Source organism: Rattus norvegicus, chromosome 14, assembly GCF_036323735.1.
Source record: "Rattus norvegicus strain BN/NHsdMcwi chromosome 14, GRCr8, whole genome shotgun sequence".
Taxonomy (NCBI): Eukaryota; Metazoa; Chordata; class Mammalia; order Rodentia; family Muridae; genus Rattus; species Rattus norvegicus.
Genome location: NC_086032.1, coordinates 16,385,356 through 16,413,345, shown reverse-complemented (window position 1 = coordinate 16,413,345; position 27,990 = coordinate 16,385,356). Strand labels below are relative to the sequence as shown.

Here is a 27,990-nt window from a genome sequence, read left to right as displayed (position 1 = left end):
GGCGTATTTTGTCACAACAGAGCTAAAAATAAACCTTGAGAAAAGTCTGTAAAACAATGTTTCAGTACAATTTCATTAGTAGTTTATTACATAAAATTTTATGTATAGGATCCTAAGGACTGTCAGAAAATTAAAAAGCACATGTAATTAGATTTTAACAATAAGAACTTAAAAATTATAGTACAGCCCTTAAAATCAAAGACTAGTTAAAATTGAATGTAGTTCTATCAAGAACTAGAAATTAAGTCTGCGTGCATAGTGTCACTTAAAGTTCCATGAAAATATAAAATATTTCGATGACTGTGACTATATCTGGGACAAACATCATTGGCTTCAAAACTTGACACTAAGTGACTTTCCAATCAACACACGCTCAGAGGCTTCATCCAGTGAGTGATATTCTGATTCCATCTGAGATCTTGAGTCCTTGGTGTATAGGTATGATCTGTTGACAGGTACAAACATCTCTACGCATAGTTAGGACACATCCGGACATCGGGGTCTTCCACACAGAGCTTCATCTACATCCCAGAGCTGTTCTCCAGCCAAGGACAGGCTTCTCACTGCTCATCCATGGACACTGTGCGGCCTCCAGCCTGAGCAGTATTGTAGGAGTCACAAAGCTTACATTTCATGCCTAAGATATGGAACTGGACTGTGGATCGTCCATTACAGTCATTGCAGAGAATCTGAAAAATGGAGAGTAAGAACTTTAAGCCGTGTAACTACAAGTGACACTGCCTGCACTGACAATCATTTGAAAGTCAGATAAAAGATGTGAAAACACACACATCTAAACGTTTCTGAAGTGAAAATGTCACTTCTCCAATGAGTATTTTAAAGGTAATTAAATGGCTTTGAATTCAGAAAATGAATCTAAGCACAGAATACTCAATTTAAAATAGTTCCTAAAAGCATACATAATACAAGCAAGAAAATTAACATGGGTACATTCAGACCTCATACTTATTAGGCAAAACTTAATATTTAAAAACAGAACACACATGATGACTTCATTATTTTCACTGGCATTCAGAATTTACCTTAACTAATAAAACTGAAATGTCTATAAATTGGAATGTTTTTTGCTTAATTTTTAGGCTTATGCATCAGGAATGAATTCAAGAACAAGACTTTCTAAATGAAAATTCTAAAGTCAGAGGCTCTTGAAAATTAAAGTGAGGCACAAGTAAAACAAAACATCAATGAATCCACTTCTGACTTTAGCAAGCCAGCTGCCAAGAATTCATAATGAAGTATTCGCCTGCCACCTAGTGTTGAAAGAAACCACACAAAGGTATTCTTAGGGCTTTTCCTCCCCTGGTCAGATATCAATATAACAAAGATTATTTAAATCATTTCTCCCTGCTTTAATTAATTACAGTGCCACTATGTCAAAGCAGTCATTTTTAGAATTTAAGCAAAGAGGCAAAAGTCAGAAAGGATATCACCGAGAAACCTAAAAAGCTCTAAACATGGATTCTACTCACATCAACGGTCACGTTCTGGTATTCGGATGGCATAGGAGTCTGTGCTACCTCAATGTCTAATTGTCTCCAGTACCGAGTCATGTCTAGGGCAGAATGCATACACAATGGGCATCTGTAACCTCTGCAAGAGACAGTAAGTGGGATCTACGTCAACTCGGACACACAGAAGACACAGCACACTGGACACAGCCTCCAGAGTATTACTCTACAATTCGACTTAATGTCTCAGGAACCAGAAAAAACTCCATGCTAAAAACGACAAATATTAGATTCAGTATCTTCTGATACTTTTACATAATAAGTCTTCATCCTTAACACTCTAAAATAGAGAAGAACTGTTACTATTCTTTGTAGAACTATGTCTTTCCCTAAAAATACCAATTAAACTATTCATTACTAAGCACCTTTCATTTCTTAGGACTCTGATGCAAAGAACTGGTTTTCCTAAAATTTACCCCAATCACAGCGCTACTTCCTTTCTAAAGGTTTTCAAACGTTGCTCCCTGTCTTAAGTTTCCTGCTCATTCATCAGTAGAACGGAAACGCATTTCTACTCTTTCCTACTGCTCATCTTATCGTAGTTCCAGGTTTAAGGAAAATGTACTGGTTTTCTTTGCAGTTCATTGCTGGATCGATATACCAAATTAATAAAATTTGGACCCTATTCCTCAGTGCTTTTCCCAGTATATATGGCTGGAAAACAAGAGGTTTTTGCTGCCTCTCACTGTGAGAGTATGTAGGCATGGTAAGGACACGGGAGCAGAGGTGCAGTCCGGTTCCCCAAGATCATCCCACGCTCAGCTAAACAGCAGTCATGTACTCTCCTCACTGCCGTCTATGTATCTACCAAACCCAGACAGTGTACCCGGCCATCGTGTGTGCCCACCCCACCACCCTCTCACAAAAACAAACATCTGAAAACTGTAAGCTTTTTTTTTTTTTTTTTTTTTGGTTCTTTTTTTCGGAGCTGGGGACCGAACCCAGGGCCTTGCGCTTCCTAAGTAAGCGCTCTACCACTGAGCTAAATCCCCAGCCCCAACTGTAAGCTTTTAAATTCATCAAAAACTTACTCTTTCAACATTTCTTCATAACACGTTCTGAAAGAAAATAGAACACATTTCAGTAAAGGGACAGTTCCATCGCCTGCACACACTCTGAGCAGAAGAAACTCATCTCACCTATGTAGGAGATGCCCGCATGGCAAGACATGAGCAACGACACGGGAGGTATGAATGTCCTGAAAGGAAGGAAGCCATTAGTGCTTGCATAAAGACACCAGTAACACCCAAGTACTTCAAACTCAAAACAGGAGATTCCCAAAGTGAAAAATATTCCACACTCACCTCCAAGCATATTGGACAATTCTGCCGGGAAACATTTTCAATACACTGTTCAAAGGAGAAGCTTACATTAACAAAAGCATCGATATAAAAATGTCAACTATAACAGAATTAATAAAATGCATAAATACAATAAAATAAACTAAGTAAAGGAGCCAGTGAGATGACTCAGTGGGTAAAGACTTGCCACCAGGCCTGAGGTCCTGAGTTCAATCCCTAGAACCAACACGCTGGAAGGAGACCCCACTCCGGCAAGCTGACCCCCAGAGGTGAACTAAGTTAGAATGCCAGCAGTCAGGAGTTTTGATCGTGGCAAGACATGTCTGGTTCTATAGAAGGAGACAGGGGAAACACTAAGCCACAGGTGATCCCCTTGTTTTCAGTAGAAGCCAGGATCCCTTACTAATATTTAAACAGTGAATAATAGCTGAAAATGTTTAAAAAGAATAAGAGAACATATATAGCTTTCTAAAAATAACAGGGTTTAATGCAGAGAAAAATGCTTCAAAAAATGAATTGAAAAATCTGGATTATGATCTCAGCCCTGCCATTTATGAATGGCATCTACGATTTCAGACAAGCAAGCATTTCTGCAGTCTAATCTTCTCCATTTATAAAATGAAGCTAACACGTATTTAATGTTTGTTCTCAAGTACACTCCATATATACCAAACCCACCTACCCTAGCATCTATGTAATTAGGATGTTTCTGGCAGTCCATGGCATTGCTAAGTGAATGAAATGGGATGACTGTGTATACACACGTGTGCATGTGTGAACACAAATGGATTCTGTATATGCTCTGGAAACCAGAACAGAGCCAGAGAAATATAACCCATGAGGCCACTGACTCCGGGCTATCATCATTAGCCTGCCTTTTAATTTTTACCTTGAGCAAAGGGGCCTCTATGTAACTCAGGTGAGCCGTGAACTTATTATAGCAATTCTGCCTCAGCCTGCCAAGTGCTAAGACTGCAAGCACGTGCCACAATCTCTGCCAGTTTACTCTGCTCACAGCCCCAAGGTTTGAAAGTCAGACTCAGTCTTTAACAAACCCACACTCTGCTCATCAAGTTCCTCACTCTGAGTCTCAGCTATCGCTCCCTAGCGCTCACTAGTCATGCTGACTTTCCTCACTACTCTACAGTTTTAGGTCGAGTCAGACCTAACATTGTATTTCTACAAGAATCTTTTACTTTATCTTCTACAGAACACACTGATTATTAAATTATTTCAAATATTCTTTATGTCTATATATTCTTTCCCTCCGTTCCCCGACCTCTGTCTGTGTCTGTCTGTCTGTCTCATCTTCAGACAGGAAGCTATTATTAGTCTCTGCATTGGAATGTCCTGTACTTTTATACTTTGCTGACCCTTCATTCTTTAAATTCTTAGATAGAATCAGTACTATAAATATAGACTATTTTTAAGTAGGGAGAGGGTCTGGAATTACAATAAAATTCCTATATCCACATTTATAAGTCTTAATCATGAAAGGAAATACAAAGAATAGTAATTATCCTTAGAAAATAGGTTATATCACTTAACCTTTTCCCTTCTAAAGTTAATCTTAGAAGCAGTATCAATGATAAGAATCAATAAAGCAACTGAGAAGCTGTACTGGCTGGTTTACGTCAACTTGACACAAGTTACAGTCATCAAAGAGGAAGGAGAATGAGTTGAGGAAATGCTTCCATGAGATCCAGATGTAAGGCATTTTCTCAATTAGTGATTAACGGAGGTGAGCCCAGCCCATGGTGGGTGGTCCCATCCCCAGGTTTGTGGTCCTGGATTCTTTAAGAACGAAGACTGAGCAAAAAGGAGGAAGCAAGCCAGTAAGCAGCACCCTCCATGACTTCTGCGTCAGCTCCAAGATTCTGCCCTATTTGAGTTCCCATCCTGACTTCCTTGAATAACGAACAGCAATATGGAAATGTAATAATACAGAAATGTAAGCCAAACAAACCTCTCTTTCCCCAAGGTGGCTTGGTCATGGTGTTTCTACAGCCATAGAAACCCTAACTAAGAAGCTGTCAGTAGCGTGCTAATAACTGCTGTGGGCAGTCTTACATTACAGGAGTAAACTGTGCACCCAAGATTCTTATATATATGTATATTTTATATTACCTACTTAATTCTGCTTCTTAGGAAAGCAAAAAGTACAGTTGAAGTTACTAATATATGAAAATTTTTGCATGTTTCCAAAACATTAAAATTTAAGCTGGTTTTCAAAACCATTACATTTTTCTTAAATTATGCAAACTGCATAACGTACCTTGTGTTTTCCTCGAAGAGTCATGGCTAGGCATAAGTTACATTTCAAGCAATGAAAAAAATCTTCCTTTGGACCAATCCTAACAAAATATAACATGAAGACCAAAAGATTATTTTTTTAATTACATGATAATTTGCCCAAACTTAGGCTTACTGTAAAAATATTCAAACCACACTAAGAATATGGAGAGACTACTGTCTCCAGGGTCAAAGGTAAATACCACAAGCAGAGTGACACTCTAAGCCTTCTTTTCTTCTTAAAGAGGGAAACAGACGCACAGGATGGGCACAAAATCTGAGTTTTATTTCTTACACAATGCTAATGTACTGTTGTGGACTTACTAATATATCCATCCCAACGGCTATGACATCTGTCCACAGGAAACCTCTTCCTAACAGTGCAGGGTATGGATGTATCATGTTCAACAATGTTTCCTTACTGATTTAATTTAGATTATTTTTCAGGATTCCTACAAGTGACGCTAATGAGTCAGAGGGACCATCAACTATGATACTGGCAACCTGAGCCTCCAAAGACTGCTGGCTGCATTCCCACAGACAGTGATGATCCATGTTCCTCACAACCTGAACATCAGCACATGTAAAAATTACACCACTTTAACTTCATTTCCCAAATGACAAAGGACTATTCTTTAATATAAAGAAATGTTTATATTTCTGTGAGTCTTCTGTTGCTATGCTATGCTCATTTTTCTGCCTGGTTATTTGCCCTTTATCAATGTAAAAGAAATCTTTATACAGTCTGGTTAGTCATCTTTTTCATTTATGTATGTTAGAATTACTTCTCTAGTCTGTGGTCTACAAAGTGAGTTCCAGAACAACCAAGTTATAAGCAGAGAAACCTTGTCTCAAATAACTAAAACAAATAAATATGTGTTTTTAAATGTTCAATACTACTTGACTTTTCAAAATTTTGCTCTCATATGATAAAGACTATGATCAAACTTAAAAACGCAATACAACATTCTTAGAGATTTACAAGCAAAGTCATCAAGTTCAAAGTCCTGAGAAAGAATAAAGATTAAACTTAGCATTTATAAACTCTTTAGCCAATATATCTACTGTCCACCAGCCCAATTTCGTTTTTATAAACTTTGTCCTAAATCAGGCAGTGGTGATGTAAGCCTTTAATCCCGGTAATCGGGAAGCAGAGGCAGGTGAATCTCTGTGTGTTCAAGGCCAGCCTGGTCTACAGAGCTAGTTCCAGGACAGTGAAGGCTATACAAAGAAAGCCTGTCTCAAGAAACAAACAAGCAAACAAATTCTGTCTTAAAGAATAAAATTTTGTATGATTCTATTACATTTTCTTTATTAGAGATCTTCCAAAGGACATAAGGTCCGTGTTGAAGGCTAGCTTCAACACCACAGTTATCTGAAGAGTAGTAAATATGCAGTCCGAGGTAACTGGAGCAGTGACAATAGTAGCAGACAATTTACGGGGCCAGCATTGGAAGTGCTGGTGAGAGCAAGACTTAACTATCCAGGGCCAGTACTGTCTGTGACCAGCAAGAAACTGAACTTTGTAACTCTTTGGGGGTCAGCAAGAAAGAAAAGCAAAGAGAGAAAAATCATACACACACATTGGATGAAGCAAAGCAGGCTCCAATGAGCAAAGCTCCAACAACAGACAGACATTAGGTGGATAGAGCAAAGCTCTAGCAAGCAAGTTCAACAACTTTATTTTTCTTAGCTTTTTTATACCCCCTAATACAAAGTCCTTTATGTAAAAAGAATTCAAAAACAGAAAAAAATGTTACACATGAGGGAGCTATCGCAGGATTATTGATTATAAATTCAAAGCAGTAGTTTTATCTATCTTTCATTCCATAAGCTCATGATAAGTTCAAAGCACAGTTTTGAATGTAATAGAAACACCCACTCCTTGTTCCTGAGCTTACACACCAAGACCTGTGGCCTCCTCCCTGGACCTAACATAAAATGAATGTTTTCTCTTATCATTAATTTATTCCAAGCCTACTTTTCTTCCTAGTGTAATTTACATGTTTGTAAAATATGAAAGCTCACTGTACTCCTTTTCTAACCTATGCAGCCTTTACTTACTAGTCTATAAAGAGAGGGCACATTCTATTCTTGATTCTAAGTGAATCCATGCCTCTCCAGGATTTACCTATCGCAGCCACGCAAAATAGTGGGCCATCTCCAGGAAGCTCAATTGACTACTGTAGCTCCTCCTACATGGAACCTTTTTATAAATCTGATATATTTACTGTGTGTGTGTGCGTGTGTGTGTGTGTCTGTGTGCACACACGCGTGCAAGTCCATGTGGGTATGCATGTGGGGGTGAGAAGATGGGGTGCATGTGTATACCATGGCAAGTGTGTAGATATCAGAGAAGGTTCTCTTTTTCCATCAAGTGGGTCCAGGGATCAAACCCACACTTGGTGGCAAGCACCTTTACCCATGGAGCCATCTCAGCAGCCCCTTTTATGGGATCTTAATGTTCTTATTCTCCTGTATCTTAAAACATTATGCTATTCTAGAATCTTAGCATTTCACTCACATTAATTATTAATTATTACCGACAATCCTAGCCCAGAGGCTAGAATGATATGGTTAATAGGTGTGTTGTCAACTAGACAGAATCTAGAATCCCTCAGGAGATGGGCCTTCTGGCATATCTCTGGGTAATCATCCCACTGTGTTAACTTACAGTGGTGGCACCCTCCCTGGCCAGTTTCCTGGACAGTACAACAGAAAGGGGACTAAGCAGCAGAGCACACTCATCATTCTCAGGCTCCTGGCTGTGCAGGGAACATGACCGCAGCCTCAAATTCCTGCATGATAGACTGTATGCCAGAACTAGGAGACCAAAACAAACACTTCTGCCCTTGAGCGGCTTTTGTCAGGGTACTTTATGCCAGCAATGGGAACTCAGACAAGGATGGTAGCAACGACTCGAAGAACAGTACAGGAAATCACCACCATTTCTCCGGTCCTTCAGTTCTCTTTGTGTACTGCTCAAAGCACTGCATCATCTACTACAGAGGTAGTAACTCTGAAAACACCTTCTTTGTAGAGCTTTTCCTTTTTCATCCAAAACAGCAAAAAGTAAATAAAAAGCTAAATGCAGTGGTACCATAACACACTACACTCCAGGATAGGCTTTTCTACCCAGCTTCTACGAACATTTTGGACCAGACTGTTCTTATGACAGGAACTGCACACTATAGGACTTCGAGCATTTTTGGCTTCTCCCCCAGTAAATGTTATAGTATTATCCTGTTCCTGGTTATGACAATCCAGAATGCATTCTCTCAAGGCAAAATCATCCCAATTAAATAAGAGACAGAGAGACAGAAGAACGAACCATAGGAAGAATAGGAACCCCATAGGAAGAACAACAATATCAACCTATCAGACCCCACCAGAGCTCCCAGGGACTAAACCACCAACCAATGAGTACACATGGAGGGACCCATGGCTCCAGCTGCATATGTAGCAGAGGACGGCCTTGTCTAGCATCAATAGGAGGAGAGCCCCTTGGTCTGTGAAGGCTCAATGCCCCAGTGTAGGGGAATGCAGGGCATTGAGGCTGGAGTGGATGAGTGGGAGTGAGAGCATCCTCATAGACACATAGGGAAGGGAGGGGGGGATACAAGGGGGGAAAGGGGCTAACATCTGAAATGTAAATACATAAAATATCCAAGAAAAATAAAATTAAAAAAAGAAAAAAAGAATGAACCCATAAAGTGTCACCATCATGACCACCCTAACACGACCTCAACAATGAAGACACCAATGAACATGCCAAACTGCACAAGAGCCCATCAAGCCTCAACCCTACACACAGAACTACAGGCACCTCAGTAAAGTGGGGAGCAGGAGAGGTGCTCCCCACCAGGGAAGAGAACATCCACTGGTTGTCCAGTGCCAAATGGTCATCCCTGAAAACATACAGATGAGTAACATAGTATGGACTCAACAAGTTATAGTTAGGAAATCTATGTCCACACCAATACATACATGCATGCAGTAACAACTGATGGAAAGAGACCAGGAATTTGAAGGAGACAGGGGATGAGTATATGAGAGGGCATGGAGGGATGAAAGAGAAGAAATATAATTAAATAACAATCTCAAAAATAAACAAAAACAAAAAGGAATCATTGCACTGAACTCTAATAATGAGCTTATAGGCAATAAATCAGATGATGACTTTCAGATGACTGTATCTTAGATGAATGATCTCACTTAAAACAAGAAAACAAAACAAAACTGGTACAGGCCTTTAAACCCAATACTCAGGAAACGGGGTGGCTCTGAGTTCAAGGTCAGCAGGGAAGAGCAATGAAATCCTATTTCAAAACAAGTTCCTTCTGTAAACTGTCTGTACTGGTTGGAATGACAATGTCCCCACAAGCTCCAGCATTTGCATGGTCGACCTCCTGATGGTGGGGATGTTTGGAGAGGTTTAGGTATGGCCTTGCTGGAGGACGGTTGCCACTGAGGATGACCTCTAAGGCTCAGGTGATTGCTAGTTCTCAGTCTCTGCCTCCTGCTTACAGCTCAAGTCATTAGCTCTCAAGTTTCATGGTCCAGCCACCATGCCTGCCACCTGCTGCCAAACTGTCCCCACCATCTCACACCTAACCCTTGGGAACCACAGCTCAAATAAACTCTCTTCTAAGATGCCTTGGTCATCTTGTGTTTTATCACAGCAACAGAAAACTAACTGATACACGATTGCCCAAGTGTGCTGACAATAACTCAAAAAGGACACATTATACACAGTACCTACAAATCCCACAGCTCTCACAGTGATACTGCTTCTTGTCTTTGTCAAACAGGTGGCAAATACTGCAGTAATATTCTCCAAACAGTGTGCTGCAGTCCTCACAAGTCTGCTGGGCCTGAAAGGGACACAGTAATTAAAACCTTGAGAACTTTATCAAAAACTATTTAAACATCCGGAATTTATGTTAAAGTTTGTTTAGCCTACTTTATGTTTTTAAACATCTAACAACAATGTTGCTTCCTCAGAGAGTTAAGTCTCACTTCCAACTTCTGATTAAATGTTTTTCAGTCCATCTTAAACCTTTAAAAAGAATGGGGCTGATGCCATAAAGCCTTACATGCTGGAGTTTTTCACAGTTGATGCACTGCACTTCCTTTACTTTGAAGCGGTCCAGCTGATGATCTTCGTGGGTGTCGTGACATAGCCGGCATGTATAGAGCTTGTCACAACAAGGTGCCTAACACCCAGGGAGCAAAGGGGATACAAGAAGAAGACAAGTTAATACAAAGAAAGGGGCATCCTTCCTCCTTCTCTGGATCAAGGTCACAGATTACAACCAGAAGATACGTGGCTGGCATTCATTTCCTGGCACATTTGACACTAATAATCTTCCCCTTCAATATCTGTTTGAATAACTCTAAGTACAACTTTCAAACACAACAAACAAACAAAAACCAACACCGAAATCTCATTCTCAGCCTAAACAGAAGATAGGTAACGCCTTCTTAGACATTGTCAGAAAAAGGAAAAAAAAATCATTTATATACCTTAACATTTAAAGACAAAATTTTCACAAATCATGATGCATACATCTAATATTGCAGAGGATGCAGTAAATATAAAAAACAAGAGACACCCACTGTTTGTTTTTTAAATAGAATCTCTCTATATGGCCCTGGCTGTCCTGGAACTATGTAGAACAGCCTGGCCTCAAGATCAGATTGTCCCTGCCTCCCAAGTGTTAGGACTAAAGCCAGGCATCAACACACCCCGTCTCACGGGTTTGGAGAATGTTGATAACTGCCAGTTGTCCACTGAAATCTGCTCCTTACTTCCTGAGCACATTACCCAGTTAATCTACAGTTGGATCCCACACATGATCATATGCCTTAAAATACATCAAAATAATACAACAGGAAAAAAAAAACTTGACTCTAAAATAACCACATGGAACAGAGGCTCTATACCCGTCTGGAATTGTTATAAGGAAAGAAATATACAGAAATGTATTCTTTATTATTTAAACATCATTACTGCTAGGTCACTTCATGAGTATTTAATTTTTTTACACTGCTATATCAAGAAATGCCCAGGCTTGGGATGTAGCTTAGTGGAAGTTATTTGCCTAGCACCTGCAAAGTGCTAATTTCATTACCTAATCTCAGCATCTAAAATTTTCCAGGGGGAAAAATCATTTATATGCCTTAACATCTTTACTGTCTGGTTTTGTGTGTCAACATGATACAAGCTGCAGTTATCACAGAGAAAGGAGCCTCCCTTGAGGAAATGCCTCCATGAGATCCAGCTGTAAGGCATTTTCCCAATAAGTGATCAAGGGTGGGAGGGCCCCTTGTGGGTGGTGCCATCCCTGGGCTGGTAGTCTTGGGTTCTATAAGAAAGCAATTTGAGCAAGCCAATAAGCAGCATTCCTCTATGGTCTCTGCATCAGCTCCTGCCTCCAGGTTCCTGCCCTGGGTGAGTTCCTGTCCTGACTGACTTTGGTGATGAACAGCAATGTGGAATTAAGTATAAGCTGAATAAACCCTCTCTTCCGTAACTTGCTTCTCGATCATGATGTTTTGTGCATGAATATAAACCCTGATTAAGACAATATCTAAGGCTGGAGAGATGGCTCAGTGGTTAAGAGCACTGGCTACTCTTCCAGAGGTCCTGAGTTCAATTCCCAGCAACCACATGATGACTCACAACCATCTGTAATGCGATCTGATGCCCTCTTCTCGTGCGTCTGAAGGCAGCAACAATGTACTCACAGATATAAAATAAATAAATCTTTAAAAGGAAAAAAGACAACATCTAGGGGTTGGGGATTTAGCTCAGTGGTAGAGCGCTTGCCTAACAAGCGCAAGGCCCTGGGTTCGATCTCCAGCTCCGGAAAAAAAAAAAAAAAGACAACATCTAAACACAAAATGTTTTAACTTCACTAATATTTACTAATCATGATGCATATAACTAATATTGCATAGGATGCAATAAATATAAATTTGGGGGGGGGGGTAACCAAACTTAAGACATTCTCAGAGAAATAAAAAAAAGCTGGACCGGCTGGTTTTGTGTATCAAGTTGACACAGCTACAGTCATTAGAGAGGAAGGTGCCTCAGTTGAGGAAATGCCTCCATGAGATCCAGCTGTAAGGTGTTCTGTAAGTGATCGATGGGGGAGGGCCACATGGGCATTGTGGGTGCCGTCCCTGGGCTGGTGGTCCTGGATTCTATGAGAAAGCAAGCTGAGGAAGCCAAGGGAAAGAAGCCAGTGTGCAGCAGCCCTCCACGGCCTCTGCTTTAGCTCTGGCCTTCAGGTTCCAGCCCTGCTTGAGTTTCTGTCCTAGCTTCCACCAATGATGGACGTATATGGAAGAATACATCAAATACGCTTGCTTTTGGTCATGGTGTTTAGTCTCAGCAATAGAAACCCCAACTAAGACATTAAATTAAAAAAAAATCCCTAGGCCAGTGGGGTTCCTGTGCTATAAATGAACCATAGCATAGTTCATCCTTTATGCTGAAACGTTATTGGCTTCTTGTTCCCCCAACATACTCTAACCAAAATATGAAAACATCCACAAGGATCCCTTCAATACCTAAATGTTCTCACTTTAAATGGCTTTGTATCCCAACCCTCCTCTGACACAGTCATAGACTTAGACCACAGCAGTTAAAACTCAGGGCCTTGTTATACTCTAAAGCTCTTAAGGATAGCAAAGAGCTTTTGACAGTGCACTACAGCTACAAGGTCTCATTTCAAGGTTACTAATGGTTCAAAGCTCTGTTAATTATTTCTCTGTCACAAGTCTGACTCCTTCCCTCATTCTGAGAAAATGTCGCCATATACTTAAGCTTGAATGACCAATCTTTTTCAAGTCAAAAAATGTTCCATGAACAAAGCAATTAACTTACTTCACAAGCCAACTAACTAAGAACTTTTCCTCGAGAAAACCAAAGTGCTTGCTGAAAGATTTCTATTTGTCAGATAAGTTATTAAAAATGTTTATGAGTATGAGCTAAGATTTAATAAATGATTTTAGTGCAAGAAAGGAAAGAAGGAAGGGCAGACGGAAGGAAGGAGATAAAAGACTTAGCAAGCTATGGAGTGCAAGTCAGTAGTAAGCAGCATTCCAGCATGGCCTCAGCTTCAGTTCCTACCTCCAGGTACCTGCCCTTCAGGATATCCTGCCTTGGTTTTCCCTAATAAACTGTCACAGGAAGGGCAAACAATAAACCCTTTGCTCCCCATGTAATTTTTGGTTCTGGTGTTTATTGCAGCAATAGAGAAGCAAACTCCTACGCTCTGCCTTGCCAGCCAAGATCAGCCTCACTTGTACGCTGGGTCTTCCCACTGTGACTACTCACTGGTTCTCTTTCCTGCTGCATTACAAAATGACCAGTGTGCAGAAACACTGTGACACAGCTGTCAGCAAAACAGCCACATTTTTGCTCTCCTTGGCAATAAAAGTCCAAAACTGCTCTATGCTATTTCCAGTATCCCCTCCAAGGAAGCTTTATCCTGGGTCTTTCACTGACACATGTTAAGATCAACAGTGACCTCCCCTTGCCAAATCAAAAGCCAATTGTCACTCCTTCTCTTACGTGAACAGCTAAACTTGATCTAGTACATGACTTGCTCCTTAAAACACCTCAGCTGGCCTCTCCTATTTAAGCAAAAGGGAGAGGGGAAAGAAAAACAATGCTTGACACTCAGAGAAAAATATTTTAAGTGCTGTGAAACACAAATTTGGTTGTGCAATTTCTTTGCAGGGGTAGGAGGGGAAAAGCAGATGTTAAATTCAGTTTTAAACCTTTGAAACCTTAAAAATATTTCAGTAGGAATGTAACCAAAAGAATAATATTTAACTCCTTATACATTAGACAACTGACCAGTTTGAAAAAACTTCATCCAATGCAATGAATCTCACCAAGCCGTGGCCTGCAGAAAAAGGTTTAAGCTGTCTTACAGATCTAAGCCTATCACTTAATCCTAACTTTTAAGCTCAGTGACCAGCAGGGCTGACTGTTAGGGTTAAAAAAGAAAATGTTGATGACCACTGTGAGTAACAGTTAATTTCCTACTGGTCATTTCTGGGGTCACACCTCCTCAACACTCTAGTCTGCAATCATCGCACTGTTTATAAAGAAAGACGTTCACCTTTGGCACAGAAGACTGGATCTGGCGGCTCATTCCGGTGAGCCCAGTACTCTAGCAATGACCCATATACACCCCCAGCCCCAGCTCCATTTTTTTCTCATTGGCAATAGCACCTCCAGGCTGGTATTCCTTCTGCCTCAGCTTCAAAAATAGCTGGACGTGTGCGTCTTCTGGAAGTACAGGCCTTTACCACTAAGACTTCCTTCTAAAATTGTGTGTTTTATAAACAAGCCCTTTAAAATGTAACTTGCTCAAAATTACAGAGCAAGTTAAGGACATATCTAAAGTATGAGGGGAAAGCTGTAAGATTCCAACAGTCAAAGTTTCTTCTCAATGGGAGGAAACTTCTAGAGACTGAAGCCAAGCCTTCGGCATTTTAAACTCGAGTCTAAGGCTGAGTTATAACCTCAGCTCAAATCTCAGACTTTCTCAACACAAAATATTAACACTATTTCTTTTAAAAAAAAAAAAAATCAGATAAGTCTTAACTGTGTGAGGGTCATTTTTAAAAACTCTAGATGACTAGAACGTCTCAAGCCAAGAAAGATGATAGCATATATGCACTAGGCACTTCTCCGATACCCAACTTAATGGCAATTACACAACTCTCATTTCACACATATATTTTTTTCTGGACAGGTCTAGGCATATTCCTAGACAGCAAAATGAAGCTGACAAGCTATACTATAAACTTACTATACATCCTGAAATTATATTCTGATTTTCCCCTTGCTGCATCATACACACTTGACAGAACTGCTTAGGACAGGCCTTTCACGTCCTCATTCTACTGTCAACCGCAAGTGAGGAGTAAACCCACCAGGGAAGTGACTTTACGCAAGGGCCAGATCTTTACAAACAAGAACTTTGCTTGCAAAGTACAAAAGCTGAGATCGAGTACAGAACTCATGCACGCCTTGCCAAAAAACGTTTCCTGCAAGGGGAACCCAATTCCAGATGGAAGGTGTCCTGACAAGCAGAGCAGTCTAAAATTTATGCCCACGACTAAGTTCCTAGCCCAACCTGCCCGGGCCGCAGCTCATCAGTAAGTGCCCTTTAAAGTCATCACCTTGAGGAGACAGGCTCTGTCATAGTGCTCGCAACCCCGCGGCCCTGGAGCCGGGCTGCGGACGCCATCTTCCTGCGCCGTCGCCGCCATCTCCTCCTCCTCCTCCTCCTCCTCCACCTCCCTCCACACAATCCACAGAACCTTCCCCCAGCTTGGAAGCCACGCCTTAAAGAAGCAGAGCCGGTCTGATACCCCTCCTCCTCGGAGCAGAGGCCACTACAGTCAATATGGCGGATGATCACGTGATCTGGAGCAGCCGGATGTCCGGTTCCTGGAGGAAGGGGCGAAAGCCAAGTGAGACGCTTATTCCGTCGTCGACGTTAGTCGCTGTCGTCGCTGCTAACGGTAATAACTCTTAGGTTGGCTCTTCTTCCCCCCCCCCATTGCTGCCAGCCCAGATTGCGGGGCGAAGGGGACCACTGCGACGCCGGGCGGGCGCTGCTGTAGGCCGCCCTGGGCCGCCAGCGCCTGTGAGGAGCGGCCCTCCCTCTGCTCGGCCCGCGGCCGCCTCCAAAAGGGGCGGAGCTCGGCGGCGGCGCGCGCAGCTCCTAGAGCCCGCGGTTGGTCGGTTCTACTTTCCCTCCGCCTCCTTTAAAAGAGGTACCTGTCACCATCCAAGATATGGGAATGAAAAGTGAAAAAAAGCAGGCACACAGATGGGTAGGGGGAGAACACCACTGCATTAAATGAGATCACAACTTGGAGCGACACTGGAAGGACAATCGTGTGCGGTGTCCCCGGGGAAGGGGACGCTCAGGCTGAAAGTTTAGTGGCAAACAGTACATCAGCAGGCGTTAGTGGGCACAGACCTGTGGGAGAGAAAATCTGACCCCGTAAGAACATGAGAAAAATAAGCCCACAAAGTTGGAATCTCAGACCTCAAGGTGCATAACTAGATGTCAGCTCTTACAAAATACCAAGACTTTTATAAAAATACCAAGAACATTTTATCAGCAAAACCAGACGTTGGGATGGGGGCGAGGGGAGGCGATTGTCTAGGAGGAGATGCCTTTGGCTTAGCCCTAAAGTTACTAACGCATTTTAATTCTCTTACAGTTTTGTTATGTTGCTAAAATCATGGTGAAATGTTGCTCGGCCATTGGATGTGCTTCTCGCTGTTTGCCAAATTCCAAGTTAAAAGGACTGACATTTCATGTGTAAGACTTGCTGTACTCAGCAGAATACTTTTAACTTTTACTAAAAATTACTCTACCCGAGTCTGCAGTTACAAGTTTTTGTTCCCAAGTTCCTTTAAAATAACCTCGTTAAAATTGACAGTGGTTCCTTTGTAATGTGCAAGTTTTAAGTGCCAAGGAATGAAAGACGAGATAACACCACCACCAAAAATCAAATACCACCACGCACAAATTGTCAGAGTCACCTTTGCTAATGTTTGTATTCTAACTCTATTAAGTTCACTATTGTTTATATGTATTTACAATCTAAATGATGGTTCTTTGTTTAAATATCCATACCTTCTATTTAGAAATAGATGAGGCAAAGCTGTTCACTATATACTACAAATTCAGACCAAGGATTATTTAACTGCATTGCGGATAGAGTTTGAGAATTCTAATTTAGCGTTAGACCATTCCTGTGATATCCATAGGAAGGATCTAATAGGGTTTAATAAATATACTTAGGATTTTTGTGAAGCTGAAAAGGGAAAGATCTAGTTACTTTAACTAGGCATGGAAATAAAAGGTGTGTATGTGCTACTGTATCCCAAAACAATATTGAACCAGCTTGGAAAGTTTGAGAAATCTGATTACTGCCTCCCATCTGTCAGAATAGTAGCTCCAGAACTCTAGACTCTGGAGCTGTTCTCTGCATGCGTTCACAAAGCATTTATAGACCTGCTATACATGAGTTGCTGTACAAGTAATTTTCAGGTTTGACAGAGAAGCAAAAGCACAAGAGGCCCTCCTAGTCATTGAGGACAAATTCTGGATATCACCTCAGAAAGGGAAAGGCCAGAGGTCTTCTGTAGATAAAGAAAAACCTTTTATTGCAAATCTTGATAAAATATGCTAAATGGCCATTGAAACATTCATAAGATATGATAAAAATTTAAAGGCCATGTGTATAAAGAATGGTTGGCAGAAAAGTCTGGATATTGAAACTGAGCTATAAGGCCAACAGAATGTCTTAGCTGGTAAAGGCAGTTGTCACAAAGACTAATGACCTAAGTTCAGTAACTAGGAATCACATGATGGAAGGAGAGTGAATTCCCACAAACTGCCCTTAATCTATACTACCTATGCTGCGGAATGCTTATGTGCATGTCTACACGCACATATACACAAATGCACATACACACGCGCGCACAGATACATAGACATGTAACTTTTTAAATTTGTTATATAACCAGGAATCATGATTTCTGAAATATTCAGTTTGAAGATATCAATAGTATTTGGATTTAAAATATATTTTTACTGTTTTTTAGATTCCCCACAGATGAAAACATCAAAAGAAAATGGGTGTTAGCCATGAAAAGACTAGATGTGAATACTGCAGGCATTTGGGAGCCCAAAAAAGGAGATGTGCTGTGCTCGAGGCACTTCAAGAAGACAGACTTTGACAGAAGCACTCCAAACACTAAGCTGAAACCAGGAGCCATCCCTTCTGTCTTTGAGTCTCCCTGTCACTTACAGGTTTGTTATGAGCTGTGGGCACTCACTCGGTGACAATTCTGAAGCCCTTTCAGTACCTGTGTTGGATGAGTGTGCTGCTTTCTTCATTTGAAGTGTATTCTGTGAGTTTTCATAGACTGCAGCTTCAGCTTTCACGATTCATAGGCCAATAGCTTCTCATAAATATACGTTACCAGGGTCTAGATAAGTAGACTGATGTAGAAAAATGTTTTAATTCAGAACTAGTGTCTTAAAAACAGAGAAGATTAAGGTAGTCTCAGATTGGAAGTCATTAAGAACGCAAGAGCTCTGTGGTGTGCAAGACTTTAATCCCAGCACTCCAAAGGCATAGACAGGCAGATCCCTGAGTTCAGGGCCAGCCTGGTCTACAGATTGAGCTCCAGCGTAGCCAGTTACACAGAGAAACCCTGTCTCAAAACAAAACAAACTCAAGAGCAAACTGCAAATAGAACCGAAATATGGTTCCAAGTAAAGCCACACCAAAGGAGAGAGAGAAACGGATGAGAACAGGAAAAGAATGAAAGAGAGATGAGGTTAGAAAGAGAAAACAGAAAGGTTGAGTAGCAGACCTAGTTGGCTTCTGCTGTTTATCAGCGATAATGCTGGGAGTCACCCACTTTGCCTTTGATGGCTCTGTCTCTCGTGGCTTAATACATCTGAGAATGCATTTTCTTCAGTAACTGTGGAGCACTATTACTTCTTGTAAATTACTTATCCGGGTCCTCTCCTGTCCTCTTTTTCTCAGCTGGTAGGGAGTGGCCTCTCTGATTCATTCCTCTTGTCATTGTTAAGGAAATGTTTTGTTTACAGACGAGCCCTAGGGATGCTCTGTTAAGGTGAACAATGAAAGCTACTGACTTGGGCAGCAGTTCCCATGGGAAGGAGTGTGATGCCTCACTACACAGAGTTAGGAAGGAATCGATGCAATATCTGAATGGCTTTTATTAACTGTTCCTAACAGGAGAAAAGAGAAAAGCTTCATTGTAGAAAAAACTTCATTCTCAAAACCCTTCCTGTCAGTAACCGTGGCCACCAGCTTGTTGGCGCCTCATGCATTGCAGAATTCCAACCCCAGCTCATTTTTGTAAGTAAAACTATTTACTATCTAAGTTTTTAGTTCATAATTTTAAGGAAAATATGGCCTCTCTACTAGGATTAAATGCATAAGAATCACAAAGAAAAACAAAATGTAGGCTTGTTGGTGGAGTTCTTCAATATATAATGTTTCCAAATAGGTGTGCTTCCCATGACCACTATCTTTGAATGTATGTTAGAGCAATATAGAAACAGGTAATCATGTGGTTACATACTTAGTTTGAAGAATGCTTTTTCAACGCTACTATACCCATAAAATAATTCTTCCCTTTAAGTATTATATTTTCTACATGGAAATATGTAATTAAAAAATAGCTGTATCTTTGGTTTTCTTGAAGAACAGTCATATACATGACTCATAGGCCAATAGCTTATGAGTATTCAAGGTTGTATTTACTAGTCTCTTCACTTTGTTAGTTTTTCAAAGTGTTTTGTCTATTAGAGAGTCCTTGCATTCCTATATGAATTTAAAATTACTTTGTAAATTTGGAGGAAATAGACAATCTTCTAGACAGATACCAGATACCAAAATTAAATCACGATCAGATAAACCATCTAAACAGTCCCATAACCCCTAAAGAAAAAGAAGCAGTCATCAAAAGTCTCCCAACCAAAAAAAGCCCAGGACCAGATGGGTTTAGTGCACAATTCTATCAGAAGGAACACTACTCAATTTGTTCTTTGAAGCCACAGTTACGCTTATACCTAAACCACACAAAGACCCTACAAAGAAAGAGGACTTCAGACTAATTTCTCTCATGAATATTGATGCAATAAACTCAATAAAATTCTCGCAAACCAAATCCAAGAACACATCAAAACGATCATTCATCATGATCAAGTAGGCTTCATCCCAGAGATGCAAGGATAGTTCAATATATGGAACTCCACCAACAAAATTCACTATATAAACAAACTCAAGGGGAAAAAAACACATGATCATTTCATTAGAAACTAAGAAAGCATTTGACAAAATTCAACACACTTCATGTTAAATGTCTTGGAAAGATCAGAAATTCAAGGCCCATACCGAAACATAGTAAAAGCCATATACAGCAAACCAGTAGCTAACATCAAACTAAATGGAGAGAAACTTGAAGCAAACCCACTAAAATCAGGGACTAAACAAGGCTGCCCACTCTCTCCCTACTTATTCAATATAGTACTCGAAGTCCTAGCCAGAGCAATCAGAGAGCGAAAGGAGGTCAAAGAGATACAAATTGGAGGGGAAGAAATCAAAATATCACTATTTGCAGATGATAATAGTATGTTTAAGTGACTCCAAAAATTCCACCAGACAACCTCTACAGCTGATAAACAACTTCAGCAAAGTGGCTGGATATAAAATTAACTCAAACAAATCAGTAGCCTTCCTCTACTCAAAAGATAAACAGGCTAAGAAAGAAATTAGGGAAAAGACACCCTTCACAATAGTCCCAAATAATATAAAATATCTTTGTGTGACTCTAACCAAGCAAGTGAAAGATCTATTTGACAAGAACTTCAAGTCTCTGAAGAAAGAAATCAAAAAAGATTTCAGAAGATGGAAAGATCTCCCATGCTCATGGATGGCAGGATTAATACAGTAAAAATGGCCATCTTGCCAAAAACAATCTACAGATTCAATGCAATCCCCATTAAAATTCCAACTCAATTCTTCATAGAATTAGAAAGAGCAATTTGTAAATTCATTTGGAAAAGTAAAAAAGCCCAGGATATTGAAAACTATACTCAACAATAAAAGAACTTCTGGGGGAATCACCATCCCTGACGTTAAAGCTGTATTACAGAGCAATAGTGCTAAAAACATATTGGTACAGAGACAGGTAGATCAATGGAATAGAATTAAAGACCGAGAAAAGAACATACACACACATAGTCACTTGATCTTTGACAAAGGATTTAAAACAATCCAATGGAAAATAAGACAGCATTTTCAACAAATAGTGCTGATTCAACTGGAGGTCAGCATGTAGAAAAATGCAAATTGACCCATTCTTATCTCCTTGTACAAAGCTCAAGTCCAAGTGGATCAAAGACCTCCACATAAAACCAGATATACTGAAACTAATAGAAGAGAAAGTAGGGAAGAGCCTCGAACATACAGGTGTAGAGGAAACTTTCCTGAACAGAACACCAGATCTTATGCTCTAAGATCAAGAATCAACAAATGGAACCTCATAAAATTGCAACACTTCTGTAAGGCAAAGAATACTGTCAATAGGGCAAAATGGCAACCGACAGAATGGGAAAGGTCTTTACCAATCCTACATCCAATAGAGGGCTAGTATCTAATATGTACAAAGGACTCAAGAAGTTAGACTCCAGAGAATCAAATAATCCTATTAAAAATGGGCTACAGAGCTAAACAAAGAATTCTCAACTGAGGAATCCCGAATGGCTGAGCACCTAAAGAAATGTTCAACATCCTTAGTCATCAGGGAAATGCAAATCAAAACAACCCTCCCTGAGATACCACCTCACATCGGTCAGAATGGCTAAGATCAAAAACTCAGATGACAGCAGATGCTGGCGAGGATATGGAGAAAGAGGAACATTCCTCCATTGTTGGTGGGATAGCAAGCTGGTACAACCACTCTGGATATCAGTCTGGCGGCTCCTCAGAAAACTGGACACAGTACTACCTGAGGACCCAGCTATACCTCTCCTGGACATATATCTGAAAGATGCTCCAACATATAACAAGGACACATGCTCCACTATGTTCATCGCAGCCTTATTTATAATAGAAGCTGGAAAGAACCCAGATGTCCTTCAACAGAGGAATGGATACAGAAAATGTGGTACATTTACACAATGGAGTACTACTCAGCTATTAGAAACAATGACTACATGAAATTCTTAGGCAAATGGATAGAACTAGAAAATATTCTGAGTGAGATAACTCAGTCACAAAAGAGCACACATGATATGCACTCACTAAGTGGATATTAGCCCAAAAGTTTGGAATACCTAAGGAAAAATTCACAGATCATATGAAGCTCAAGAAGAATAAAGACCAAAATGTGGATGTTTCATTCCTTCTTTGAAGGGAGAACAAAATACTCATGGGAAGAAATACAAGGACAAAGAATGGAGCAAGGACTGAGGAAAAGGTCATCCTGAGACTGCCCTACCTGGGGATCCATCCTATATGCAGTCACCAAACCCAGTCACTATTGCTGATGCCAAGAAGTGCTTGCTGACAGGAGCCAGATATGGCTGTCTCCTGAGAGACTACCAGACCCCTCAGATACAGATGAGGATGCTTGCAGCTAACCATTGGACTGAACAAAGGAACCCCAAAGGAGGAGTTAGAGAAAAAAACTGAAGGAGCTGAAGGGGTTTGGAATACAATAGGGAGAACAACAGTATCAACCAACCAGACCCCACCAGAGCTCCCGGGGACTGAACCACCAACCAGTGCGTACACATGGAGGGACCCGTGACTCCAGCCGCATATATAACAGAGGACGGCATTGTCCAGCATCAATAGAGGAGAAGCCCTTGGTTCTGTGAAGCTCATTTCCCCAATGTAGGGGGGAAAGCCAGGGTGTTGAGGTTGTAGTGGATGGGTAGGAGTGGGAGCATCCTCATAGAAGCAGGGGAGGGGGGAGGCTAGAAAAGGAGGGAGGGGAAAACATTTGAAATGTAAGTACATAAAATATCCAAGAAAAGTAAAATTTAAATAAAATAAAAAATAAGATCACTTTATAAAATTCTACCAAAAACCACACTGAATTTTCACTAGTTTGCTGTTACCTCTGTAAACACCCTTGGGGACTACTGAGATTCAAAGATGATATGGCTTTGAATTTGAACTTGAGTGTTTGCCTGTTTCAGTTCTCCACATTGCTTCACAGCAGTCAGCACACAGGCCATGCTTGGTCAGGTTTGTCCCTCAGTATCTTAGCGTGCTAACTGTTATAAATGCTGTTGCTTAGTCTGCTCCTAAAAGATGGAAATGCCACTTATTTTCTGCTGATGTTATATCTGACAAACATGCTTAAGTCAAGTATTAATTATAGTGGCTTTACTTTTGAAGGCCATCAGAGGGCTGGAGAGATGGCTCAGTGGTTAAGAGCACTGATTGCTCTTCTAGAGGTCCTGAGTTCAAATCCCAGCAACCACATGGTGGCTCACAACCATCTGTAATGAGATCTGATGCCCTCTTCTGGTATGTGTGAAGACAACGGCAGTGTACTCGTATACATTAAATAAATAAATCTTTAAAAAAAAAAAAAAAAAAAGCTGAAGGCCATCAGATTCTCTGCATAGAACATTGTGTTCTCTTATTAAGGACAGTTCTAATTCTTCCTTTCCACCGTGGCTTTCCTCGCTCTGCTGACCTGCCTTGAGGCTCCAGAGCATGATGAGTAGAAGTATCAAGAGCCGATAGGCCTTATTCCATCTACCAGTGAGATTTGTCTTTTTTAGGTCAATATGTCAATGACTTCTCAGGTGCTTAGCTAACCTTTAATCCAGGAATGACCCTCACTTCCTAATGCATCCTCCCTTTGTGTATCTCTGTGAATTTTTGTTTAATCTTTCCTTGGATATTCAAGGGTTATATCTAGACTATAGGGTACCACCACCCCTTCTTTAATGTTTTATTCGTCTGGCACCAATATCAGAATAATACTAACTTTTAAAAAAAAAAAAGTGAGAAAATATTGCTGACTTTCCCAGTTTTCTGGGAAACGGTTTTTGTAGAATGATAAATTTCTTTTTTAAATATTTGATAGACTTTAGTGGAGTTCTGTGGTTTGTTGTTTGTTGAAGGAAAACAGTAGCTTCTGTCTTCCAAGGAATGTGTCCATTTCCTTACGGTTACAGCATTTAGTAGGATAAGGCATCTATTCCTGGCTCCTGTTGATCCGTATGCAGACCGTGCTTCTCTTTGTCTCTGGTCTTGTACATTGCCCTGTACATTGCCACAGGTTTCCTGGTCTTGTTACAGCATGCAGCTTTCACTCAGTTTCTTTTATGCTTCCCTAATTTCTGCTCATCTGTTATTATTGTTTTTTCTGCTTATTTCAATAAAAGTTCTTGCCTTTTCCTAGTTAGGGTGGAAGCTGATACCATTGTTAAGACTTGTATCTTTCTAGGCTAGGCATTCATTGGTATTAATGTCTCCCTAAGTATTACATTCCACAATAAGTTATATTATTTGTGGTTCATATTTTCAGTTTCTGTTTCAGTTTGGTATTCAACCCTTGGGTTATTTCAAAATTTATGATTCAGGGTAGGGGAGATGGCCCAGTGGTTATAAATGTGGTCATTCCAACTTCACAAGGCAGACACACAGGATCCCCAAAGCAAACTGGCAACCAGCATTAGCCATGTCGGTCTACATGCTCTGGATTTGATGGACATACTTTGCCTCAGTGAATAGAGACCAGCAGTAGAGAATGATTCTGGACATTAGCCTCAGGCCTCCGCATGCACACAGACATAAAAGTAGAAAGACAATATGGCCTCCTTGGTTCCCCTGATGTTTTACATAACCTCCTTGCTCTTAAATACCACACTCTGCATAGCTTTCTCATCCTTGCAATAGGGCCTACAAGCTCTTACAAGGCCATGAGCTAGAGTGATCACAGGACTCACTCTGTCTCCCATCGGTCGTGAAGCTATCCCTCTTGTGTGGTACCCATTATCCTCAAACACGTTTTAGGTCTTTGGACCACACATTGGTTCATGTGGTATCAATCCAGTCTTTTTACTTCACCTTGGCTAGAAGCAAAAGACCTCTTCAGTAATTTTAGTTTTGAATAACTTTACAAAAATAGTTTGTAGGAACTTTCTATGTCAGTGTTATTTTCCCTGTTTTCAAAAGAACATTAGCAAAGTACATTGTCAGTGCACTACTTAAGCATACCCAAAATAAATGTTGATGGGAACCAAATTCCCATTTTTAAAGTCCAAGACTGGAGATCTCTCCAATCCCCCAGCAGTCGTCCTGAGCATGCTCTCGTGCACCTTTCCTGTACTTCTAACGAAGTGAGAGATTCCTCAGAACGAAGTAAAACGTCTTGGTGCTGGGGATGTGGCTCAGTTCGTGGAGTCCTTTCCAAACATTCTTGACATGAGACCCTGTGTCGGGGGAAAAGACTAAAATGTATTTGATTGACAGCCGTACCTAAGGAATGAAAGCTGTGTGGGTCTTGCGAGCGCAGTGCTCATAGCAGGCAGGAACTCCCAGACGAGAAGTGTGTCCCAAGCAGTGTTCATGCCCCTCACATGCTGAGCCTCAGGCATCATAACACTGCTTCACGAAACCTCACCCTGTGTTTGTTAACCCTTTAATGATCTCCTCTAAGAATTGTAAATGAAACTTAGTGCTAAGCTTCTGTCTAAGCCCTTGTCTTATTCAAAAACCTGGTGTTTCTATTTTAGGAACATAGCTACAGTGTTATGGACAGTCCAAAGAAACTTAAGCATAAATTAGATCTTGTGATCATCGAGCTAGAGAATACCAAGGAAAGTCTACAGAATGTTTTGGACCGAGAAAAACATTTTCAGAAATCATTGAGGAAGACAATCAGGGAATTAAAGGATGAAAGTCTGATCAGCCAGGAAACAGCCAGTAGACTGGATGCTTTCTGTTGGGAGTGTTGTCAGGAAAGCACAGCTTGAGACGACTGAATATGCCCCATCTGCAACGGACATGATAACGCTTCTTAGAAGCCTCTCCCACACCGCCACTCAACCCTGGCAGCACCGGCAGCAGTACGCAAGCCAAAAGCTGGTTGGAGATGTGTAGAAAGCTGGTGTGGTTGTGCACTTGTGTGACTTGTGACAATTCTGTTTTACACACGTAAACTACTGCTGGGTCACTACTGTAAAGTGGTTAAATCTCATAAAAGTAAGGAACTATATACCAAGTTGGCCATATTAAGTTCTGGCAGTTAGAAGAACAACATGTTTACTTATATATGCTTTATAGTAAAATGTGATTTTAATTTTAAATATTTTACTATAAAGCAGAATTTGTTTACAGCACGTGTTCATCTTGCACCCACGCCAAGGTGCTTTAGTTATTAGTCATACTACAGAGTATTCTTTTTAATAAGGCACTCAGTAGCCCTGAGCCTGAGAATAACACAGGGAAAAGACTTACTGCCTTTCAAGTTAAGAGACCATTAAAGGGGACAGCTGACAGGGTACCGGGTGTCCGGTTCAGTGCGCCACTCCTCACAGGGACTCGTCTGACATAGAGTAGCTTTAGGCACCAGAGCGGAAGCATGTAAAACATAAGGAAACGTGTGTAAAACAGGAAACTGTTTCAAATGGACAGACTTTGCAGTGGAAAAAGAAACGAGAGAACTAATGACTGCCCAGTGGCAGTAATTAATTGCTTAGAGAAATGGACATTCAAAAGAGCTGCTTTGAAACTTCTTACCAAATAGACAAAAGAAAAGTCTTAGCTATTTACCAATTGAGCCAATGTTAAAAATTAACTGAAGTTAAGAATCATAAATACTGTACATTAGAATAAAAAGTGTTGGCCAGAGTCCCACCCCATGCTGAGCACAGGTCTGTGACTGAACCTTACTCAGACACCTGTGCATAGTCACTAGAGTATGAGCAGCAATTGTTTGATCGTCTTATTAAATCTTATTTTGTAACTGTTTCATGTTTCATGTTAGTATTGTGCGGATATGGTCAGTTGAAGATTTTTGTGTTTAAATTGTTTAGTTTCCATGTGTGTTTAATTACCTGCCTGTCATTTCATTTCCCTATAATGTATAATGTCAGTGGGTACTCTAACAGGAAGTGTAGGTGGGTTCTAAACCCCCAGCCTCTCTCTGGGTGAGTGCGGACACTAAAGTTGGTGATGGGTGACTGACAGGAAAGACTCCCCTCCCCTGGCTGCCTGTGACAGAGCAAGCCTGCAAGACTCTCTAGAGGGAGGGTCCAGATTCTCCCCGTTACAGTGGCACGGGTCACTCGGCTGCTCAAGTCTCTGTCCTGTCTTTCACTGTGTCTAGTATCACTGAGAAGTTGGTAACTCACTACCCTTCTGGAGCAGAGTTACCATTAGAAGTCAGACTTAAAGTATAGCGTCCCTCCCACCTGCCACCTGAATGCCTAAACACAGTCCCTACCTCAGTCCTCCACTCAGAGTGCAGCCTAGGTCTCCCAGGGAAGAATAAAGTAAAGCTAAGCTACGTGGTGATGTGAATGCCTTTAATCCCAGCACTCCGGGGACTACAGGCACAGGAAGGTAGGGCCCTGTGAGATAAAGGACAGCCAGGGCTACACAGAGAAATCTTGTCTTGAATAAAACAAAAATGACGATGATGGTGGTGGTGGTGTCGGTGATGATGATGATGATGATGACGACGTAAGCTAAATCATGGCCTATCTAGAAGTCCTCAGGCAACCAAAGCTGACCCAAGAGTTCTAGTTTCTAAACCTAACAGGTCTCTGGACCCCAAAACACCCTTGATTTCCAAAGAAGGTACGAAGGAGTCGATGTGGCATTTTCTTCCATATCAAGTTTAAATTTCTGAAAATAAACTTTGTTGCTAAAGGTAGCTATAATTATACAAGTCTTTAATTTCAGAAGAGATGAAAATGTATTAAATACTGTTTTAGTTTTTAAAAGTAAAATTCTTAACAGAAATAATTGAGGAATGAAAGCTATTTATTTGAAAAATAAAAATTTTGTCTAATAATGTGTTGTGGTTTTTCATACCTCGCTTCAACAACATAACATGCTCTGGGAAAAATAAAAAGCACACACATCAGCCTGACTTTTAGCACAGTGTGAACCGACTTGCTATCTGGTATCTCTTAAAACTGGCAGCTCTTCGTGTCCCCAGTATTTGGGAAAGAACAGTGTTGCTAGATGTGAAAACCACCACCTTTGAACCCAGAAGAATGGCCAGCATTGTGCTT

The 27,990-nt window shown here is 40.7% G+C and overlaps 2 protein-coding genes across 4 annotated transcripts; one reads left to right on the top strand and one right to left on the bottom strand.

The window, feature by feature from the left end:
- Positions 1-59: 59 nt before the first annotated feature.
- Rchy1 (ring finger and CHY zinc finger domain containing 1) lies at positions 60-15,813 on the bottom strand. Of its 2 annotated transcripts, NM_001007618.1 has the most exons (9): positions 15,332-15,813; positions 10,219-10,338; positions 9,881-9,996; positions 5,106-5,184; positions 2,834-2,878; positions 2,669-2,727; positions 2,561-2,587; positions 1,491-1,611; positions 66-689 (listed from the first exon to the last, which is right to left on the bottom strand). In NM_001007618.1, exons 1-9 carry the CDS (start codon positions 15,419-15,421, stop codon positions 561-563), a joined length of 786 nt encoding a protein of 261 aa, NP_001007619.1. In that variant the 5' UTR covers positions 15,422-15,813; the 3' UTR covers positions 66-560. The 2 variants fall into 2 exon arrangements, with proteins under 2 accessions (XP_038947603.1, NP_001007619.1); XM_039091675.1 differs by lacking the exons at positions 10,219-10,338; positions 15,332-15,813 and having other exon boundaries at positions 60-689; positions 9,885-9,996.
- Thap6 (THAP domain containing 6) lies at positions 15,611-27,767 on the top strand. 2 transcript variants are annotated; one of them, NM_001107209.2, is made up of 5 exons: positions 15,611-15,676; positions 16,388-16,488; positions 17,781-17,988; positions 18,950-19,072; positions 25,483-25,780. In NM_001107209.2, exons 2-5 carry the CDS (start codon positions 16,409-16,411, stop codon positions 25,720-25,722), a joined length of 651 nt encoding a protein of 216 aa, NP_001100679.1. In that variant the 5' UTR covers positions 15,611-15,676; positions 16,388-16,408; the 3' UTR covers positions 25,723-25,780. The 2 variants fall into 2 exon arrangements, with proteins under 2 accessions (NP_001100679.1, XP_017454663.1); XM_017599174.2 differs by lacking the exon at positions 15,611-15,676 and adding an exon at positions 15,793-15,931 and having other exon boundaries at positions 25,483-27,767.
- Positions 27,768-27,990: the final 223 nt, after the last annotated feature.

What these genes read in the sequence shown, in the direction of transcription:
- Rchy1 (NM_001007618.1), bottom strand. Translation starts at nt 15,421, where the DNA reads ATGGCGGCGACGGCGCAGGAAGATGGCGTCCGCAGCCCGGCTCCAGGG. An exon ending in ATTGTCCAATATGCTTGGAG is followed by an intron (nt 2,728 to 2,833) that starts GTGAGTGTGGAA and finishes CCTTCCTTTCAG; the next exon opens with GACATTCATACCTCCCGTGT. An exon ending in TATGAAGAAATGTTGAAAGA is followed by an intron (nt 1,612 to 2,560) that starts GTAAGTTTTTGA and finishes TGTCTCTTGCAG; the next exon opens with AGGTTACAGATGCCCATTGT.
- Thap6 (XM_017599174.2), top strand. Translation starts at nt 16,409, where the DNA reads ATGGTGAAATGTTGCTCGGCCATTGGATGTGCTTCTCGCTGTTTGCCA. An exon ending in AAAGGACTGACATTTCATGT is followed by an intron (nt 16,489 to 17,780) that starts GTAAGACTTGCT and finishes ACTGTTTTTTAG; the next exon opens with ATTCCCCACAGATGAAAACA. An exon ending in AGTCTCCCTGTCACTTACAG is followed by an intron (nt 17,989 to 18,949) that starts GTTTGTTATGAG and finishes TGTTCCTAACAG; the next exon opens with GAGAAAAGAGAAAAGCTTCA.